This window comes from Struthio camelus, chromosome 20 (assembly GCF_040807025.1).
Source record: "Struthio camelus isolate bStrCam1 chromosome 20, bStrCam1.hap1, whole genome shotgun sequence".
NCBI lineage: Eukaryota > Metazoa > Chordata > Aves > Struthioniformes > Struthionidae > Struthio > Struthio camelus.
Window position 1 is genome coordinate 6,190,153 of NC_090961.1, and position 21,221 is coordinate 6,211,373.

A 21,221-nucleotide genomic window follows, 5' to 3' on the forward strand; every position below is an offset into this window, starting at 1 on the left:
TAGCCCGGCCAGCGTCTCCGTGGGGCCCTGATGAGTCTGAGCAATGGGCAGGGACAGGGCTAGCCTTGAGCATCCCTCGGGGCCCCAAAATCACAGCCGCCTCTGCCGGGGAGGTACCTGGCCTCGGTGGGAGAGCTGCGCACTGGCTCCGGGAGGTGCCGGCCACCGGGAGCAGCCTGGGGACAGCCCTTTGCCGTGGCATTTGCAAAGGCGGTGCAGCTCCGCCAGGCGCTGCCGCGCTCCAGCTGCAGGATTGTTATTGTTTCAGGCATTTACAGTAGGGCCTACAGCGTGCCGAGTGCACTCCGGCTGCTTCGGGACCGTCTCAGCCCACGGCACCCGTGACCTGGCCAGGCACCGCTGAGCCTCTGACAGCGGACGAGAGGGGAGCTCGGGCTCTGCGCCATGCTTGCATTTCCCTCCTCCCCGGGACTCCCCGGCAGCCTGCGCCCCTCGGTCCCAGCCGCGCTCGCTGCCGCCCCACAGGGAGCCGGGGGATGTGAGCAGCCAGATGATGCTCTCAGAAGAAAGCTGTGTGGCGCGGGCCCGCGGGGCAGCCTGCTGGCCGCACAAGCACAGCACAGCTGGGCATCGATTAGCTGAGACAAGCCGGGCAAACAGTCCTGCCAGGGATGCTGCAGATTAACTCCCCCGTTGCTCCCGGGGGTCCAGCTCACGAGGGCGGCAGGCTGGGGCAGGAGGCAGCCGAGGAGCCCGGGATGTCGGCAACGCGAGCACGCGCGGTGTGCAACGGGTCAGACCCGCTGCGCGGCCACCGCCGCAGCCGGCACGCACGCCCTTGCTCAGCACTGCCCCGGGCATCCCGACATCGCCCGTCACTGCCAGCACCGCGCCGCTGGCCGAGCTGCCCATCCCGCCCCGGCTCTTCCCGGCCTCTGCGATTACATTATGGGTTTATGTCAAGGTAGGTTGGATTGCAAATTAAACGTCAGCCCACTGTACGGTCCTGGCTCCATCTGCAGCAAATGAGTTGCTGGACTTGGAGAGTGTCCAGTTGTTCAGCTCGGCATGCCTAACACCGAGGGCTGACAAGCCCACTGAATCACTCCTCTCTGCACTGCCAGGCCACATGAAGCCAAGATACATTTCTTTTTAATGATGAGTTTTTATTGTTTGGAGTTATGTTAAAATAACTTCCCGGGCACTCGAGGCCTCCTGCTTCTAAAAAGGCAGAGCAACACAGGCTCTGAGCCCGGCTGATTGGGGCTAGGGGGAGCAGGGAACAAGACACGCCACGGGTGGGATGAGTTTGACGGTCTCAGCTGTAAAGGTAAATCCCTGAAAACTGTCAGTGGAGAAAGAGATGAGCTTCAGGTCCTTGACATCTCCCTTTAAAACCACACAAAGTGATCAAGGCCAAAAGCAGGATCTGAACCTGGCCGGGACGTATCAAGCACACGGGAACCAACGACTCGAGCCCAGGGCCTGCGTGTGGGTTCCCTCCCAGCCGCAGAAAGCTCAGCTGCCTCCTGGCACTGTGCCACCAGCCTGGCATGTGCCAACTTCTCCCAAAACAGGCTGCGAGTCTTGGAGAAGAGCCCCGGAGTACCGAGCTGTGCTGTGCCTGTTCTCATGATGCTCCTCGCTGAGCCTCTTAGCAATGCTGCTGCCTGCAGGTCAGACAGCCAGCAAATAAAAGATTAAAGAGAGGTGCCACAAAGGTATGGCAAAGAAAACCACATCCATGCCTAGAGCGGGGACGGTAAATCAGACCAAGTGGAGATTCCTGTGCAGGACCAAGCAGCAGGCAGGTCTGTTTGACCCATATGGCAGCACTGCTCCTTTGGACTGGAAACGCTGGGGTTTGGGCAAGACCCCTCCACTTGCTGGCCCCTGTGCTCCCATGTGTCAGCACGAGCCCCACGGGCCTGGGGCTCCTGCCTGCTGCTCTCCACTCCTGCCCGACACCACCTTTCCACCCGTGCATCGAATTTTGCAGCAGGCCCCCAGTGCTTTTTAGCTACCCTTCGGCACAAAAGTTTCAGGGGCCGCTCCCAGTGCCCTCCCTCACTCTGCCCACAGCCTGTCTCCCAAGAATGGGAACCCCGTCCCTGCCCCGGCAGCCTCCCAGGGGGCACGGCTGGACCCCACCAGGTCTGGATGCTGCACCCGAGATGGCACCCTTGGGGACGGGGCGAGTAGCTGGGCACCCAGCCCGGGGGCCGGGTCCCGGGGCTCCTGCCCCCCGCCCCAGCGCTGCAAGGAGGCACCCTGCGCCCGGGAGCAGCCCCTGCCTTACCCGCTGCTCCAGCTGCCGCTCCAGCTGTGCCGGCACATCTGGGCAGCCGCGGCCGGCCGCAGGGGAGCGCAGCGCCGAGCCCCGGGGCGGGGTTGATCCGGGGAGACGCCGGGGCCGCTGGGGTGGCCGGGGGGGGGGTCCCAAGGGCCGCCCCGCGGTGCGGCTGAGCCGGGGGGAGCCGGGGGGAGCCGGGGGGAGCCGGGGGCCGAGGGGAGCCGGGGGCCGGGCTGGCGCGGCTCGGCCCCGTGCAGGGGGCGAGCGGCGGCTCGGGGTGGGCAGGGGGGCGGGCAGGCGGGGCTGCCGGGGAGGGAAGATCCACCCCCGTGTCCGTGCCCGTGTCCTGCCTCCCGCCTCCCTCCTCTTCCTCCCGTCCCTCCCTCCCGTCCCTCCCCGCCGCGGCGAGCCGGGCAGCGCGGCGGCTCCGCCGGGCCGCGCCGGGGCAGCGCGGGCGGCGCTGGGGGCGTTGAGGGGTGATTTGTTGGGTTTTTGGTTTTTTTTTTTTTTTTTTGAGGGGGGTAGTGGTGGGTTTGGGGGGTTTTGTGGGGGGCAGGAGGAAGCGGTCGGCGGGGAGTTGTGCGAGCGGCTGAAAGTTGCGGCGGATCGCGGGGTCCCTGCCCGCCCCGGCGCGATGGGAAACGACCGGTGGAAAACCATGGGTGGAGCAGCGCAACTTGAGGACGGGCAGCAGGAGAAGGCGCAGGTAGGGCCGGGCCGGGCCGGGGGCGAGCGGCGGGGCGCGGGGGGGGGGGGCGCGGGGAGCCGCCGACCCCCCGCCGCAGCCCCCCGAGCCCCGACTTACTTCTCTCCTGGCTGCCCCCAGGCTCCCCCGCGAGCGGCCCCCCGGGACCCCCGGAGCAGCCCCGCTGGCCCTGTCCCCCCGCCCCGGCACCTGGTGGGCTGGCTGCTGGCAAATTCCCCCTGCGTTATTTAGTTTATTTATTTACAGTGAGTGTCACATCATTCTCTAGGCTGAGTGGCTGCGTGTTAGACAGGCAGCGGGTAAATACGCCGGGGCTGTCACACATGCCTCTGATTAACTGCTGCACATTTTAACGGCTTAAATAACCTTTTAAAAGGGATTTTGTGTGTTGACTCTGCGCTGCAGACAGAGCCATCGCTCTTCATTTATGGACTCTCTCTGCCGCCTTGCCCTCTCTTCACATAGCCGTGAGCCTGCCCGGTTAGGGGAAGGAGGGGAGCAGAGTGGGTTTGCAGTGAGGCACAGAAAAGCTCTCGCAGAGCATGTATTGCAATGCATGGGTGTTTGGGCACGTGCCGGAGCCTGTTTGCACAAGCCACCACACGTGTGCCAACACCTCAAACCGAGCGTGCAGGTACCAGTGAGAATCCAAGCGCGGAGCGCGCAAGGCTGCGCAGGTCCGTGCAAGGGCACAAGGCTGCACAGCGAGCGCGCGCGGCTGCCCTGCGCTCCGGGCACAGACACAGCTGCGTGTTGCACAGACGAGCGCTCCCAGTGCATTCCTGTAAAGAGCCAGGACAAAGCAAGGGAGCCAGTCTCCAACTGAGTCTTCGAGTTAAGGGAAAGAGCCAAGAAGAAGGAGCTTGAGACCAGGGAGGCAGGAGACAGGGCAGAAGTCTCCATTCCCTGCCCTCTCTCCAGCACCCGATGCTGGGCAGGGGATTGGGACAACCCGAGAGTGAGACATGCTCTTCCCCAGCACCATCGCTTCCTTTTCTCTCTGCCGCCAAAGAGGATGGGACCCTGCAGCAATGCAGGAATCAGACTCCTACTTGACTTGGCCCTTTTCTGAGCCCTCTTCTCCCCCTGCAGCACCTCTGCCTGATCAGTGCTTGGGCACTGGAGAGGGGATGCCCACCCAGAGCAGCACAGCAGGCACCAAACCTGAGAGAGATAAACCTCGCTCTCATCTCCCCTTTCCTCCAGAGCCGCTCACTAACACCCCAGCCTGTCCTTGCAAGAGCCTGAGCTCTGCTGTCCAGCTAGAGCCAAGCCGCCGACATCCCAGGCTACCTGGGCTCTGCCTGAACACTTTGCACTCACACATTGCCTGAGGACAGGCTGGGCAGGATGGGCCCAGCCCCACCACCCATGCAGGGCTGCCCGACGCATCCCAGAGGCAGGCTGGGGTTTGCAAAGGAGATATGAGTTTGGTGCCCACTTTCTGCTGGGCTTTCAGCTCCCATAGACGCCCTTGGAAACCCCCACCCAGTCCGTGTGCAGGACGACCCACAACCAGCGAGCTCTGGCCAGAGCACGGTCTCCATCCATCTCCTCTCCCCAAAACACAAAGCGCTCTGCAGTGTAGGAGCAGCACTAGACAGGCTTTGGATTACCGAGGAGAGCAGGTAATGAGAACGGGAGGCTCAATTAGTCTGTGCCATGTCTGTGCCCAAGGGGCACGAGCAAAGTGTTTTGTTAGGCTCCGGGACGAGGTAGGGAGTGGGCAGGGTGAAGGGAAGGTGAACCGCACCGGTGCCTGTCTCCAGCGCAGCTCTGCTGCCCCAGAATAAACAGGGACGCGTAGTTTGCAGCCTCACGCAAAGCTGTTCAGCAGCAGAGCTGGGCTGCAGGGGAGGCTGCTTGCTGGAGAAGGGGCTGGAGCAAAGAAGATGCTTCAGCCCTGGGGGTGGAAGTGGGGCAGAGCAGGGCAAGTGGCTGTGACGCAAAATGAGCTGCTTGAGCAGCTCTGGAGCGAGCAAGGACTGGCATGTGTGTGTGCGTGTGTGTGCGTGTGTGTGTGACTGGCCCTTGCTAACCTGGACCATGGTAGACCATGGCAATAAGGAAGGGGGGCAGCTGGGCTAAAGATCACCCCAAGAGCTGAGTCTGGGCAGTGCAAACCTGCATCCACCTGCCTCAGAAACACAGCTCAGGCCCCAGTTGGTGTACCTGACAGGGGGCACGGCTCAGGGGGAGAGGACACACGGCCGCCCTGTGATCAGTGCCCGTGGTCCCACAGCAAAGAGCTTGCCCTGGCAGCCCTGCCTGCTGCAGGGGAGCCTGCCCTTTCTGCTGCTGAGCCACCAAAGAGGAGCATCTCTAGCAGGACCAAACAGCACCTCTTCCTTGAAAGGTATCTCCCACAGCACTGCTCAGCACTGCCCACCACTCTCTCCATCTGTGGTCCAGGGCTGCAGTCACTGTCCAGCTCTGCTCTGGGGACAAGCTGGCTTCCTACTGCAGGTGCTGGTGCATTAGAGCTGCTGTTTGCTGACATGGCTGCTCACGTGTCCGTCTGGCTGAGGAGTGATCATGGGTGCTGGAGGTGCTAGGACGCACACCCTGGGATGCATAGCAGCAGCCACAGCAGCCAACGGGGCTGTCCACACCACAAGGACACTAGGGACCCTGCACCCACAGGGCAGAGTGGCCAAGTGTAGAGAAGCCCCGAAAGGCTGACGTGGGATGGGGGCCTAGGAGCTTTTGCTTTTCTCTTGAGCTGGCTTTCCAGGATGCTCCAAACTTCAGAGGGTTATGGCCAAAAAAGAGCAGGATCCCTCGTCCAAACATGCTTCTGTGGATCTGGGTGGGCTATGGGACCTCTTCTGAGGAAGCAGAGAGCCTTCCTCATGCCTGTCCTCTAGTGCTGCCCATCTGCCAGCAATGGCTCTGAAGGCACAGTCTGGAAAAGAGATAATCTGCTGTGACTGCTCCTCGGACCTGGCTCTCTGACCATCAGACATCAAATCTGAGGCCCCCGGTTGCAGGGACGTGTATGCATGGCTGGGCTTGGGAGCCCTGGGCAACAGCGCGGGAGCTGCTGCCCTCTGAATGACCATCACGATGGGGTGATAATTGTTTCCTCCGATTGGCAAACACCAGTTGTCTCCCTTCCTCCATTTCGGCTGTGGGGAGAGGGTCCCATCTTCCTGAGCATGCTTCTGTGCTCTGCCAAGGAGCAGCGCTCGAGCAATGAGAGCGGGAGCAGCCGAAAGAAACGGCACGTCCCAGCACTGCGGGGACCCACGCCGAGTTTCAAGCTGGGAGAAGCTCCCGCCCCAGGTCTGACCGGTCTGCCTCCAGCCTGGCCCCGACACCAAGAGCAGGTTTGCAAGTGCAGCTCTGCTCCTCTCAAGCACCTCTCGCTCCAGTCTCTTTAGGAAGAAGCAACGTGGAGACATCAAGACCTCCAGCTTAGTGGCAGGGAGAACATCAGTAGCTGTGGGGGCCATCACACAGCCAGGAGATGACACCACGTTGCTAGCCGAAAGCCTCAGCAAGAAGCCCACGAGCTCAAGGCCGTGCGGTGGAAACCGCTGGCGTCACGATGGGCGCAGCCTCGGTGGGGCAGGACCACGGGGGGCCGAGGCGTTGGGAGAGGCCGGGAGCCGGGGGTTGCCGCGCGGCGGGGTTCGTGGGGCGCCGCCGTTGACTTCAGCTGGTTGGGAGCGTTGCTGGTGCCGATGGATGCCTGTTTTTCTCCTCTCCCCACCGCAGGTTGCCAGGTAACAGAACCTGCCAGGGAAACGCTGGGGGGCTTGGGAAGCTGTCGCGAAGCAGCAGCTCCCGGTTGCGAGGCTAGATGGTTATCTGCCAAGGGGATCCTTCCCCAGCTCGGCCCCCTCCTCCAGGAGCCCTGGGAAGCAGCAGTGTCGGGGCTCGGAGGCTGGAAAACAGATAAATGCAGCTCCCGGGCAAAACTGCAGGAGCTTGGCGCGTTCGACCCCGTTCGGGAGTTGTCGGGCTGCGGGAATCGGAGCGCCGTCTCCGCGTGGCGCGCTGTTTGTCGGAGCCCTTAACAGAGGGCCCGGTCCCTCGGCCGTCGCTGCCGGCGGGGACCTCCCCGGGCTCGAGGCGGGCCGCGGGGTCGGGAGCGCGCGGGGCCGGGAGGGCTCTCGCGCCGGCTGGGGGAGCCGAACGCGCACCGCCAGCACGGGCAGCGCCGCGGTGCCGCCTTCGCTCACGCTTCCTCCTCGCCGTCCGGCTCGCGGACCGGCCCGGCTCCCTCCGCTGCCTTTGCGGGGGCCGTTATGGGGATTTTCCAGCTCATCCGTCGACGTCCTGCTGCCCCCCCCCTCCAATTTGCACGCACAGGAGGGTCCCCGGCAGGAGACCCAGCGTCCCCGCGGGCACCCTCTGGGCAGGCGATTCACGTCTGCTAAACACAGAGCAAACTCGGTACCTGGCTCCTTGCTGAAAGCTTCCCTTATTGCCTTTGACATCTCCTTTCCATGGCCGGGGACGCGGCCGCCGTTAAGGTGGCCCCCGCCGGCCGGCGGCCCGCGCCGTTCGCGCCTCCCGCCCGGCTTCCAGGGCAGGAGGACGAAGCGGCCGCGACCGCGGCGGCTCGCGGGGACGCTGCGGCCGCGCCGGCAGGGCCAGGGCGGCGAGACGGCCCCGCCGACCGCGGCCGGGGTCTCCTTAACGCCAGTGGTCGCGGGAGCGTGAATGAAGGGTGCTTGAAGGAAGGTGTCACTCCCGATCGATGCGCGCAGGAGGGGACAGGGCCTGGGAAATCTTTGCAGATGCAGCAATTTTCTCCTCGTTCGGGGAGAAAGTCGTCTTTGTCTCTCCGAATAGGCGGCTTTCGCCCAGCCCCGCAATTCCTTGTGACAGCCGCCGCGGCCGGGGGTCAGGGGACAATCACAGCCTCTGTCCTGCAGGTGTAACGGAAAGGGGAGGCAGCCGGGGGGGACGGGGAGCTGATGCGGCGGGGCGGGAGCCCGCTGCCTCCGCGCTGACGGCATCGCTTCGTGCCTTGCAAGGAGAAGACGCCCTGCGGGTGCAGGCGGCGGCCTCCGGCAGAGCCGGTGCAGGCGCTCCGGGGCGTCGGGGGCCTTCGCAGCCCGCTCGCCGGCAGGCGCAGGAGCGCGTCCGCGGGCTTCGTGAGCGTCCCTGCTCCTCCCCGGCGCGCGGGGAAGCCGGCCGGGGGGGGACGGCAGCGCCGCGCTCCCCGGAGCGGGGAGACGCTCCGCTCGCGGGCGCTGCTCGGAGCAGCATCCCGGCAGGCTGGGGACGAGACGGGCTCTCGCCGGCTCCTTTCGCCTGCTGCTTTCCCCACGGGCCCCCTTCCCGGGTGTGCGGTGGGTGTTTTCCCTTCGTTTCGCCGGGTTTCTGCCCGCCCCGCGTGCCCGAGGCTCGGAGCGTGCTGGCGGCCAGCCGGGGAGCGAGGTCCCGCTTGGCTCCCTCTGCTCCCGGGGCTCCGGCTGAGCAGCGCCGTGCTAAATAAAACATGCCAGCGGGAGCAGGCGGCCGCAGCACTGCTCTCGCTCTTTATTATTTCATACCTCCGGCTCCCAGGCGGCTCGCGCTAGCTGCTGCACTTGCCCCGCGGTGGCCCCGTCCCTCGCAGAAGCGCCCGGCTCCGCAGGTCCGGCCCCGCGTCCCCTCCTGGCGTCAGGACGGGGAGGATGCTCTGCCCCCGGGGCTGCGCCCCGAGGCGGCCGGGCTGCGCCGGGGGCGGACGCTGCTCGAGACGGGCCGCGCGGGCGCCCGCTGGGCTCGGCGATGCCAGGCGCCGTGTGTCTCTGTGTCCCCAGAGGATGAGCTGCGGGTACGTCCTGTGCACCGTCCTGCTCTCGGTGGCGGTGCTCCTGGCCGTGACGGTCACCGGGGCCATCCTCTTCATGAACCACTACCACGCGCCCGTCACGGAGTCGCCCCCCGTCATCAGCACCAACCCCGAGGAGGCCAACGCGCTGGTCACCATCCAGAAGGCAGACAGCTCCCGCATCAACATCTTCATCGACCCCAACTGCCCCGACCAGGCGGGCAGCTTCACGCGCCTCGAGGGCCTCCAGTCCTCGGTGCTGCGCGCCCTGACCCAGCACGACGCCGAGGCCAAGGCCACCAAAGGGCAGCAGCGAGCCCTGCTGGCCACCGTGGCCGACGAGGTGGCCAAGCTGCTGACGCACGCCGCCCAGCTGCGCGCCGACTGCGACGGCCTCAAGAAAGGGCACAGCGCCATGGGGCAGGAGCTCAGCGCCCTGCAGAGCGAGCAGGGCAGGCTCATCCAGGTGGGTGCAGCCCGGGCGAGGGCTGGCGCCGGCGTTGCCGTCCGGCCCCGGCACACGGCTCCCGCCGTGCTGCTGCAACCCGCGTCCTCTGCCGATCCCCCCCCCACCCCGGCCTTGTCTCTATGCCCGGCAAAGACCTCTAGGAGCGAGAGGCTGAGGTTTAACGCGATCGTTTCAGGCTTGGAAAGTTAAAGTTACAAAGCTCGGCTCCCCCCTGCCCCGCTCCGGGTCTGGCTCGGAGGCTGTGGATAGAGCCGAGCGCGGGGGGGACCTTCCCGAGGGGATTTTCTCTTCCCTGCTGGCAAGCTGCCCCTCTCGACCACCTTATTTATAGTCCCCAAACCTTCCCAGCTAACGAGCTGCGTTGCAGTGGGCAAGCCGGGGGCTTCGGAGGGCTGCCGGGCTGCCTGCGGGCTCCCTGCTGGCACGGCCGCGCGCGGGCTGGTGGGGCTGGAGGACCGCGGGGGCGCTTGGCTCCGTCCAGAGCTCTCCTTGCGCCCGTCGTCCTCCGCGCGGCGGTGAGGAGCGTGTCCCGGGGTGCCGGTGCTCGCGCAGCTCCGTGCCCAGCTCCGCGCGCTGGGCGAGCGCCGCCGGTGCAACCCGCCAGCAGGGCCTGCCGCGCGCCTGCTGCCCCGTCCCCCTGGCAGCCCCGGCATCGCACGCAGCCGGCCAGGCTCGTGGCTCCCCGCTGCTTCCCTCCCCTCCCGGCCCGGCCCGTCCCTGCGCGCCGCCGGCTCCGGCCTCACCGTGCTCGGCGCGCGTCCCCCACCAGGCGTCCCTGGTCGGCGGGGATCCGGCGGGCACCACGCGAGTTTTCACCCCGTCCTTTCCAACGCCTGAGGCGGACGAGGCAACGCCGGGAGACCGGGATGGCGGCGCGCCACCCCCTGCCCTGCCTCCCGCAGCCCCCGGCACGGCGGCTGCGCGCGGCCCGAGCGCCGCGCCGCCCGGCTCACCCCGGCTCACCCCCTGCCCGGGCCGCCTCGGGGGAAGCCCGCGAGCAGGCGGCTGCCTCAGGACACGGCTATTTTCGAAGCGCTCGGCAATCCCGTCACCCAGAGATGCTTTTGATCCCCTGGGCACCGGCCCGCGGGGTGGCGGCACAGACGCGCCGAGGTTCGCCGGGGGTTGCTCCAGCCCGGCGCCGTCCAGGCCCCTCTTGGGGCCAAAGCACCGTAGGGGACCCGCGGTGACTGGCGCGTCCCCAGGCCCGTTCCCCGTCGCGGGGAGCGTTGCTGCTCGGACCCCCGGTTTGCACCCTGCCCGCCCGGCGCGGAGGACCCACGAGTCCCCTTTCCACGACCCGACCGGCCCACGGCCCGGCAGCGCGTTGCAGGACGGCGGAGAGCCGGGGTGCGGGCAGAGCATCCTCGTCCCGGGGGCCGGAGGGGCTCGGAGGTGCCGGGTGGGGGGGGGGGGGTGGCGTTAATCACGGCGGCGATTCACCCCCCCTTCTCCGCCTGTGCCCTGCCCGCAGCTGCTCTCCGAGAGCCAGAGCAACATGGCCCGGCTGGTGAGCTCCGTCAGCGACGTCCTGGACACGCTGCAGAGGGACCGCGGCTCGGCCCGGCCCCGGCTCAAGGCCGACCTGCAGAGAGCGCCGGCCCGGGGAGCGCGGCCCCGCGGCTGCTCCAACGGTGAGAGCCCGGCCCCGCACGCCGCATCCCGAGCCACCGGTCGCGTTAAGGACGCTTTGGTTAAGAGGAGGCTGAGCGCCGCCCCGGAGCGGTGCGCCCGCGGCCGTACCCTGCCCGCAGCCTCCTCCGGGCACCGGCTACCAGCCTGCGCCCGCCGCGGCGGCGCCCGCGGGTGCTGCGGCTGCCCCCTCCGGAGGGGCGAGCGGGGGAGAGCCGGGCAACGCCAGCGCGGCCGAGAGCCTGAAAGAAACGGTGAGCTGCTATAACGAGCCGATTAATTAACCGGCCTGCCTCTCTTGCCCCCGTGCCAACGCCACGCTGCAGGCTCCCGGCCCCGGGACTGCTTCGACCTCTACGCCAGCGGGCAGCAAGAGGACGGGGTTTACTCCATCTTCCCCACGCACCACCCCTCGGGCTTCCAGGTCTACTGCGACATGACCACCGACGGCGGCGGCTGGACGGTGAGCGGGGGCGATGCCGCCGGGCGGGCGACGGCGGGGGCCGAGCCCCTCGCTGCAAAGCGCTGGGGGCCGCGCGGTGCTCGGGCGGGGAGGAGAAGCGCGGCGGCGGCCACGGCCCCGCGCCGGCAGGGCCCCGGAGCCCGGCTCTTCCCAGCGAAGGGGCCGCCGCGCCGGCGAACAGCGGGAGAGATTCGCTCCGCAGCCGTCGGCGGGAGCCGGGACAGCGCGGCATTGACATCCGCTCTCCCCTCCGTCACCTCCAATGTCCATCCGAGCCCCGGTCGAGACCGGAGACCTGCCGGAGGGAATCGGGTAGACACAGGCGGGGGCTTTCTGCGCCCTTCCCCGGCCGCGCGGCGCGGTGGGATCGGCGAGATCGGTCCGCTGCCGGCTGCCCCCCCCCTCCGCGGGAACCCGGCTCCTTCCCGCGCCTCTAACGAAGGGCCCTGGGGCCGCCGCTGATTAGCTTGCTCCCTGCCCGCCTTGTCCGATCCGCTTTGCCGAGGTGAACGTCAAGGCGCCGTAATCACAGTAATGGGGGGCAGCGCGGGGGAACGGGGCACTTGCGGTGGGGGGGGGCCGCCCCAGGGCCCGGGTGTCCTGCAGAGCCCCCTCGCCCCAGCTCCCCGGGGTGCAAACGGCAGCCCAAGGAAGGGTGGCGTTGCTCGAGGCGTCACTGCAGCAAGGCAGCCCCGGGGGGGCCACCGGGGACCCTCCGCCGGAGGGGGGGGCTGGGAAGGAGGCCGAGCGGCCCGGCGCCCCTCCAGCTGGGCGCTCCAGGAGACAAATCCCCAAGAGCTGATTGCCCGTAAGCAGCTTTGAGCGGTGCCGGGAGGGGGGAGCTTAGCGCCTCTGCCGTCGCGGGGCTCACGAACCCGGGTCTGCGTGCTGCCCGGAGCCCACCCCGGGCAGGAGCGACCCGTCGCACGCGGCCAGGCCTGCGTCGTGGGCGCCAGCAGGGAAACTGAGGCACGGCGCGGGCTTGGGAATCCCAGGCTCCTGGCTGATCCCTCGGCGGGGGCTGAGAGGGGGAAGGAGGGGAGATGCCACTCACTCCCTGCCGCTGAGCAAGCAGGGAGAGTCCTAGCAAACTCAGCCCACTGCCTGCGCGTCCTCCCGCCAGCCCCCAGCCCCTGCTCCAAAGCTGCCTGAAGAGCAACCCAAGGTGATTAGCGAGACACTCAGAGGCTTATTTAAAGCAGCCGCAGCCGGGAGGCGTCTTGCTGGGCTGGGGAAGTTGCAAAGAAAACGATTTCTCGGCAGGCAGCGCCCACTCGGAGGGCAACGGCCGGGCCCCGATCCGGGCCAAGCCCCCACGCGCTGCACCGTGCCGTGCCGGGTGCAGCCGGAGCGGGGACCGGGGCGCCAGCCCCCGGCACCGCGCCAGCTCGGCTGAGCCCCCCCATCCCCTCCCCGGGGGCTGCCGCCCGCAGCGCACCGGTTCCTCAGCCCTCTCCCGCGGGGCACGAGCCGCCTCTGGGGCCCTGGGAGCCCTGCCGCAGAGCCGGGGAAATCTCCCTCCCCTCCTCCTCCGGAGCTATTACTCTTGACATTTGGGCTTATTTGCATGTGGGTGGGTGGGAGGGAGCAATGGCAGCAGCTGAATCAATTTTGACTGGGGAGCTCGGGAGCTGCTGAGCTAAGCCTTACTTTGCATGGGAAGCTTAGAGACTGCTGAGAGCAGGGCAGGGAGGGAGAGCGGCAGTGATGTACAGCAGGGCTCAGCACCGGCCAGAGGAGAAACCGGGCTGGAGTCACTCACCGGGGGCTGCTCGGCCTCACCTCTGTCCCCCAGCAGCAGCATGTCCCCTTGCCAGGGGGACGGTCCCCGCATCCTTCCCCCATCCTCCTCCTACGAGGAACGGCCCTCAGCACGCCAGCACCTCTCGCCCCGCGACGGGTTGCATCCATCCTCGCCAAGGAGCAGCGCGGCCTGGCACCAAGGAGCCCTGGGAGGGTTTTCCCCAGGCTCTGCCCTCCCCTGCGCCGCGTGAGCGATCGCAGCTCTTCAGGGCTGCTTCCCATCCCTTTGCCAAGGGAGTTTAGGAAACATCCTTGGAGCAGGAGGAAGGAAATGGAAAGCCCAGGCATCCCCCACCACCTGCATCTGTTTTATCCCGCTTCGGTCCTGCCCAGCACCACCTGGGGCCCGTTTGCAGCAGGCCGCGGCGTGGGTCGAGTTTGGGTTTCTGCCCCGAGTCGGGCTGACGGGAGCGGCAGCACGCGCGCGCATCCTGTGCTCTGCGTAGGGCTTAATTGCAGCAATACTCATGGGCTGACCCGAATCTCACAGCAGCGCCGGGGTCGGTTTGCAGGACTGTGATTTCCCAGGCTGACCTCAGCGCTGCGGCCCGTGGCAGCGACTCCTCGCCTTTGACACTCGCTTCCCATCACTTTATTAAAGCAATAACGGGGTGATTAAGGGTGGGAGAGGCAAAACATACCAGGAGGCCTGAAAAGGTTGGCTCCTCACATGCTGTCTCCTTTGGAAGTCTTTGCAAACGCTCTGTGCTCCTCCCGGTGCTGCTGAGCTTTCACTTATTGAGTTTGGGGCAAAAACGCCCAGGATCAGCCTCTTTGCAGCGCCGCGACGGACCAGTCCGGGCAGAGCTGCCTCCCCGCTCCCAGCCGTGGGCCTTCGCCTGCCCTGCTTTGGAGAGCCGTAAGCAGCCGCTGGGCTCCGGCAGCAAGAGCCCCGGTGCCGTCGCGGCTCCGGTCCCCGTGCCGGCACGCGGCTGCACCCCGGGGGACGTGTTTGGGTCCCTAAGTGGATCCGCACAGAAAAGCAGACAAAATCATTCAAAGGGCTGTTCTCTGCCCTATAAGCAACGGTACCACGACTGCTCCGGCTGCCTCGGGCTGATTTTCCATGCCGGGTCTTAATAGCGCTTATTGGTAAGCGGCAGCAAAGCCAAAGGATGTGGAAGAAAAGGCTCTGGCAGCAGGACGAGGCCCGTGGCAATGCTAAGTGACAGCTTTCAGCTTTGCGAGACACCTGCCTCACTGGGGAAGCGTACGGAGCTGCTTTCGCCCGGCCCGTTCATTAGCCGCTACGGAGATCCTCGCGCGGCTGAGATATTGGACAAGAACGGCTACGTTTGCAAACGCACCGTGACGAGCTGAAGGCAGCGGATGAGACCCGCGCGTTGGGAGGCGTGCGCTGTTTCACGAAGAGACGTATTATGCATGGCCACGAACAGGCACGAGACCCTTCCACCCTCAAACGGCCAAAACGTGGCTCCCCGGGCTGGGCAGCGCTGCCGGCTCGGCTCGGCTCGGCTCGGCTCGGCCGCGACTCGCCACTTCCCGGGCCGAGGAAGGTCCAGCGCGATGCTCCGAGTTCAGCCCCCTCCGTGGGTGAGGGAGACACGGGGCACCCGGGCAGCGCTGCCCTGCGTCTGCCGAGAGCCCGCTCCTCCGGCGAGCGCGCGGCGGCCTGGCTCCCAGCGAGCCCGAAAGAGGGGAGAACGTGGGGCCGCGGGGAGCGGAGGCAAAGCTGCGGGCATCGACGCCGCGGCAGGCAAAGGCAGCGCCCGCTCTTTTTCCCACTCGCTTTGCCAGGCGTGTTTTTTGGCAGGCGCCGGTCTCTGCGCGCCGCTGAGCGCGCGGCGACCAGAGGTGGCCGAGAGCGGGGGGAATAAATATGTCAGCTTTGGTTTTGAAAGAGAAAGGGAAGGAAATCCTTTTTGCTTAACAGGGGGCGATCCCTTACTTTAGGAGGCGGTAAAGAGCAGCGAGCCAGTCGCGGCGACCTGAGCAAGCCCGCTCCCCCGTCCCCCTCTGCGGAAACCCCTTTCCCGCAAGGCCCGGCTGGCTCTTCGCCTCCCCCCCCCCCCCAAAATCCCCCCTCTGCTCTCGCTCCTCCCCTTCTCGCCCCGTCCCGCGGTAGCGCTTTCAGCGGAGCATCCCAAGGCGCGTCGCCGAGCCGGGCGCGCGAAGCATCTGCCACGCGCGCGGCCGAGGAGGAGGGCAACGTGCCTCCCTGCGAGCCAGGAGCGGCCGCCGGCGTCTCGAGCCCCGGCAGCGCTTTGGCTGCGCAGCATCGTTTTGGTTGAAGGAGCATCGCAGCGACTGGGACAAAACCAGCGCCCGCGGGTGCCAGCGGCGAGGCAGCGTGCCAGGAGCGACTGCTGCGTGTGCTGCCCCGGCCAGGCCAAGCGAAGCCGGTGGCCGGACAAAGGGAAGGGACCGGAAGACCCAAAAGGATACAGGATGCAGGATGCGCCCTGCGCACACTCCGCTCTCGCGGGCAGCCGGGGGCACGGAGGGCTCCTCGGTGGCCTCTCGGTGCCTGGTGGCCGAGCCCCGTGCCGGCGCTAAGCTGCCAGGCACCTGGGTAATCGCCGAGCTGTGCCGGGGCTCAGCTAACGAAGACGCATCCCGCGCGCTTTCCTGAGCGCCGCGCGGGCAATTGGCCTATTTACAACCTGGGGTCAAAGCCGATTAGAGGAGAGCATCGGCATCGCCTCCGCTCCCTTCCCCGCACGGCCGGCGCCGGAGCCGATTGGAGCTGACGTTCCCCGGGGAAAATCAGCTTCGGGCCCCTTTCCAGCCCAGCGCCTTCCCCCCCCCGGCCTCGCTTGCCAAGCCCAAAGAAAGCCCCTTTAAACGGGCTTAACTGCAGCTTCTCAAGCGCTCAACGCAGGGATAAAAATTAAGGCTCTAATTCTAGAAGGTAAGTACAGCATGGCTCGGGGCGGCGCAGCTCCCTGCCCGAGGGCTGCTCCGGCGGCCGCTGCCTCCTCCCGCGCCCGGCACGGCCCCGCTCCCCTTCCCGCCCTGCAGGGCTCGGCGACGCGCTGCGGCTCTTGCCCGGCCGGGCCGAATGAAACCCGGGGCCGGTTCAGGACACGCCGCGGCCACGCGGCCGCCGGCTCCCCCGTGACGGCAGAAGGGCAGAAGCAGCCCGGGGAGGCGGCAGGCCCCGCGAAAGGGCCTGTCCGCGGGGCGCGGGAGCACGCGGCGGCGGCATCCCTCCTGGCTGCTAGCCGTAATGCAGGCTGGGAGCGAGGGGGGGCGAGAGGCTTTGCCTGAGCCCGGGGAGCCGGGGAAGCGGAGCGTGCATCAGCCCAGCGCCGTTCCCGCCCCGCTCCGCCGACAACCAAACCGACTCGCTGGAAAATCCTCAGCTTTTGCTGCGAGAGCCCGGCGCGGAAGAGAGGGTGCTCTCACCCCCCCCCCACACCCTGTTCCCCCCCCCCGCCGCCCCGGCTGCCTTTCCCGAACCGCTGAGGTCCCCAGCTGCCCCCAGCCTCGGCCCGGGCTGTGGGAACGCGGCGCTTCGTGGCAATCAGGCCGGCTTTGATTTGCTTCCAGGCAGGCGGAATTGGCCGAGTTTAATGCAATTAATCCAAGGCTGGAGGCTTAATTAAGTTCAAATGGTCGGACACGGAGCAGCATTTTCGGGATCGCTGTCAATAAATCAAACTTGAAACTAATGATAAAAGGGGATGAAACACAGGGCACAAAAATACTGCTGAGCAGAAGAGAGGAAAGGGAAAGACTCCTACGAGAAAGGCCACGCTGGGGGAGGCCCGGTCTGGCATCGCCCCTTCCCACGCGTGTCAGGACGAAAAGGGCCTTTGGCACAGAACAGACACTGCGAAGGCGCAGGGACAGCGTTTGCGAAGGGATATCCCGGGGACGCGAGGGACGGAGGGAGAGGAAGAGACGCCTGCGGGATAGCTGCAGGCGGGGAATCGATTGGCAGGAGCTCAGCGCGGCCGGCGCCCGGAAGGCAGCCGGGCTCCGCGGTTCATCTCCTGGGGAGGATTAGAGGAGGCAGGTTGCAGGAACGACGCCTGAAAACAAGGCGGCTGCCGCGGAGAGAGCGGAGGAGCAGCAGCCGTGGGCCGGGGCGCTGCAGGGCTGGCCGCTCCGCCGGCGCAGGGCAGCGCCGGTCGCCCGGCCTTGCCGGGATCCCCGCGCTCGGAGAGGAGACCGAGCACGTTTCGCTGAAGTCAATCAAAGCGTTTCGCCAGTGCCAGCGGGTTGCGGCGGGGGGGCGCGAGCTTTGTTCCCATTTCGAGGCGGAGGATCAAGTTAATTCTTTTATCTGAACCGACTCACCCGTCCCCAGGAGCCAGGAGATAATGACACGGCGTCTGCCCCGGGACTCGCGCGCTCCGGCGTTCCGGTGTAATTAACGACTTGAAAGGGTTTAATTTGCGCCTGTGTCTAATAAAGAGCCGCGGAGAGCGGCGCGGGGCGAGGAGGGCCGGCGGGCGCCCGCCACCCGCGCCGGGCTGACGCCCCGCCTGTCTCCGCAGGTATTTCAGCGGCGGGAGGACGGCTCGGTGAACTTTTTCCGCGGCTGGGAAGCCTACCGGGACGGCTTCGGGAAGCTGACGGGCGAGCACTGGTTAGGTGCGTGGGTGGCACGGCGCCCGCAAAGCCCCGGGGTGCGCCGGCCCCGGCGGCGGGGGGGCGTGGGAAAAGGGGCCCCGCGTTTCCCACGGGGAGAGCAGCGGGTGGGAACCATGCTGTTACGGGACGGAGCCAGTCAGCGTTGTCCCGCTTATCCGCAGCCACCCGGCTGCTCCTTCCCGTCCCCCTGGGATGCGCCGGGGGATGGTCCCCGGCTGCCAGCGCGCCCCACGGCGCTCGCTCGCTCGGGGCTGCCTTGCCCCCGCGTCGCCCCAGGCGGCGGCCCCCGTCCCCGCGCCGCCCGCCGCGCCGCCCGCGCTGACCCCTCGCTGCCCCGCAGGGCTGCAGCGGATCCACGTCCTCACCGTGCAGGCCAGCTACGAGCTCCGCGTCGACCTGGAGGACTTCGACAACGGCACGGCCTTCGCCCGCTACGGCAGCTTCGGCGTGGGCCTCTTCTCCGTCGACCCCGAGGAGGACGGGTACCCCGTCTCCATCGCCGACTACTCGGGAACGGCAGGTAGGCGGCGGGGCGGCCGCGCGGCCCCGCGGGAGCGAGCGGGGCGCCGGAGCCGTCTCCCCCGGGTCCGGCAGCGGTGGAGGGGAGGAAGGGGCTCTCACGGCTCCTCTCCTCTCCCGCGGCAGGAGACTCCTTCCTCAAGCACAACGGGATGAAGTTCACCACCAAAGACCTGGACAACGACCACTCGGAGAACAACTGCGCGGCCTTCTACCACGGGGCCTGGTGGTACCGCAACTGCCATACCTCCAACCTCAACGGGCAGTACCTCAAGGGCCACCACAGCTCCTACGCCGACGGCATCGAGTGGTCCTCCTGGACCGGCTGGCAGTACTCCCTCAAGTTCACCGAGATGAAGATCCGGCCCGTCAGGGAGGAGAACTAGCCGGCCGGCACCAGCCCCCTCCCCGCCTGCCCCTCTCGCCCCGCCGCCCCCCGTCCTTGGGGCCGGCCGAGCTGAGCGGCCCCTTCTCGCCCCATCCCGCGCCCTCCCGCCCCGGCGCCGCCAGGAGACCTCCGGGCTGACGTCCGACCTGGAGACGGCGGGTCCCTCGGGGAGCGCTCCCAGGCGGCTCTCGGAGGTCGCAGAGCCCAGCCGGGAGGCGCGCGGGACCCGGCGGTCCGCGGAGCGATGCCCGGCGAGGAGGGGAAGGGACGCGAGCTGGGTGGACGCGCTGCCAGCCCCGGCCGGGGGAGTCGCAGACAAAGCCCAGGAGGGAGCCAGCCGCCAGCCCCGAGGAAGCTGGGCTCCTCATCCTCACCCGCCAGCCCCGGAAGGACGCTGGTGCTTGTTGCCGGCCCCGGCAGCGCCGCTCGGCTCGGCTCCCGCGGTCTCTCGGCCACGAGGCTGCTGCTCTGCGGTTTCTTGCTCGCCCCGGCGGGGCTGTTTGGGCGCGGGGAGGGCTCGGCTGGGTTTAAGCCGGTGACCGAGCGGGACCGTACTAGCGATTCCCTCTGCTGCCTGGAACACGCTCTCCTCTTCTCCTCTGCAAGATTATTGCAGCTGAGACAACCAGAAACGTCTTCCTCCCCGATGTCCTCAAGCCCAGCAGCCAGCGCCGAATTCGTGAGCGGGGCAGGAGGGGCTCCCCCTTCCCCTCCGGCAGCCGAGAGGAGGGGGCCCGGGGGCAAAACCGGCCCCGCCGCCTGGCTGCCGCGCTGCCCTTGCTCTTGGTGCGGGTCGGGGCACCGCGGACCCAGCTCAGGCGGCGCTGCAAGGCCGGATGGTCCGGAGCGGAGCCGTTCCCGCGGAGAGGGGCAGCGAGCACGACCGCAGCTGCGAAGCGGGGAGAGCGGCTCCCGGGCACGGCGCTGGGCCTGCCTTGCACAGCTCCCTCCTACCGAGCAGACCTGCTCAGGCTCAAGCTTGACTTTAGCCAGCGGCTAGCCGTGACCTTCCCCCAAACCCTCGGCTTCCTCGGCGCTGGAGAGCCCAGCCCCGGTGCGCGCCCTGCTCCCGCTGGCTCCCGGGGCCCCCGCATTCGTTTGCGCCTGTGATGAGCCGCGCTCGGGCTCTGCACCTGGACATATTCAAAGCCTTTCATTCCTTCAAATCCCATTAAGGTTTTGCAACAAGAAAGCCCGCGGCGGGGGCTCAGCGTCTGCAGGGCGCTGATAACGGGGCTGCGGCCGCCGCCTGAGGGGCGATGCCTGGCGCTCCCCAAACCGCGGGGGGGCTCCGGGGATGCGCGGCCCCTCGGGGCGCCGGCAAGCGGCTCCCCCCTTCCCTCGCGCTGCCGGCCGCCCGTGGCCCCGGCACCTAGGGTATAAACCACCCCCGGGGCAGCGGCGCAGAGCTGCCGCCCCCCCCCCCCCCCCCCCCCCCCCCCCGCAGCGCCACTGACCCCATCCGAGGGAGGAGCGAGGCTTGGACTGCTTTGGAGAGAAAACGCTCCTAGACACCTCTCTGGCCCCCAGCGCCGCCGCCGCCGAGCGCTTCTGCCCGGGGACGGGCAAGGGGAAGCAGCGGCGCCGGGGCAGGGGGAGGACGGGGTAGGGCTGAGACCTGGGCGCCCTTTACGGGACTCTCTGCTTGTGCCATAGCAGCAAGCAGGACCAGAGCCCCCTCCCCGCGCTGGGTCCTGCCCGGCGCCCCGGCCCCAAGAGGCACACGGTGCAGACAGCCAGCCTGCCCCGAGCAGGGGGGCAAAGCTCGCCCTGTTAGCGGGGGGCTTAAGGCGGAGAGAGAGCAAAGGCTCACCTTCGGGGCGGCGGCAGATTTAGACTCCCCTGTGCGTTTCTCCTCTTTTTTTTTTTAAAGCCTTTCCCACCCAAGAGCGTGTGCTGCTGGGGGGGAGCTCCTCTGCCCGCCGGGCAATTCCCCTTCTCTCTGCCGGGCAAACCCGACGCCTTTGGGATAGCCGCAGCGTCGCCCTTCGCCAGGGACGTTGTTTCCCCGCTGGACCGCGGAGGCCTGGCGCCGGGCTCGGCTGCTTCGGGTCGGGACGGGATCTCACTGCCACCGGCCAGCTCCAGCCGCCTCCCTGCCTGCGGCCTCTCCCGCCGGGGGCAGCCAGCCGGGCCGGCTTTCCAAAGCAGCGCCCTTGGGGCAGGCTCAGCGGCCGCTTTGCCGGCACAGAGCCCTGAGGCAGCTCCCGGAGAGCTAAACCGACCGCGGTGGCCCGATGCGTTCCCCGGGGTCGCGCTCCGCCGGCTCCCGCTGCCCAGCGCTACGGTGAAGCCTGGCTCGCGCGTGACGGGCCTGCGACGCTGTACGTGTGGGCTTTCTCTGCTCCGTAATAAAGGGAACTGATCGTCACCCAGCGGCGTGTCCGCAGGCGCCGGGCTGACGCGCCGCCCCCGGGGCTGGGGACCGGGGTGGTGGGGGGGGGCTTCCTCGCCCTCCGTCCCGGCGCCCGGCTCCCGTCCCCGCAGCAGCGGGCTGCGGGCATCGCCGGCGGGCCCCCGAGACGGCGGAGCGGGGGGAACCCCGCAGGCAAAGCCGAGCTTGCACCAGCCAGCGCACGTTTTGGGATGGCTTCAGCCGCCCGGATCTAGGCGCTGTAGGACCCCCCCCCCCCCGGCCTCGAGCACCCAAA

The 21,221-nt window shown here is 67.8% G+C and overlaps 1 protein-coding gene across 1 annotated transcript; it reads left to right on the forward strand.

Moving 5' to 3' along the window:
• Window positions 1-2,833: 2,833 nt before the first annotated feature.
• On the forward strand, window positions 2,834-19,948 carry FIBCD1 (fibrinogen C domain containing 1). The gene is made up of 7 exons (XM_068915062.1): window positions 2,834-2,960; window positions 8,723-9,199; window positions 10,677-10,836; window positions 11,161-11,297; window positions 17,567-17,663; window positions 18,004-18,183; window positions 18,309-19,948. The coding sequence occupies exons 1-7, from the start codon at window positions 2,889-2,891 to the stop codon at window positions 18,566-18,568; spliced, it is 1,383 nt and encodes a 460-aa protein (XP_068771163.1). The 5' UTR covers window positions 2,834-2,888; the 3' UTR covers window positions 18,569-19,948.
• Window positions 19,949-21,221: the final 1,273 nt, after the last annotated feature.

Bases quoted from the DNA above. Each gene is read 5' to 3' on its own strand.
- FIBCD1 (XM_068915062.1), top strand. From the start codon at position 2,889: ATGGGAAACGACCGGTGGAAAACCATGGGTGGAGCAGCGCAACTTGAG. The intron at 17,664-18,003 runs GTGCGTGGGTGG...GCTGCCCCGCAG, and splicing joins GACGGGCGAGCACTGGTTAG to GGCTGCAGCGGATCCACGTC. The intron at 18,184-18,308 runs GTAGGCGGCGGG...CTCCCGCGGCAG, and splicing joins CGACTACTCGGGAACGGCAG to GAGACTCCTTCCTCAAGCAC.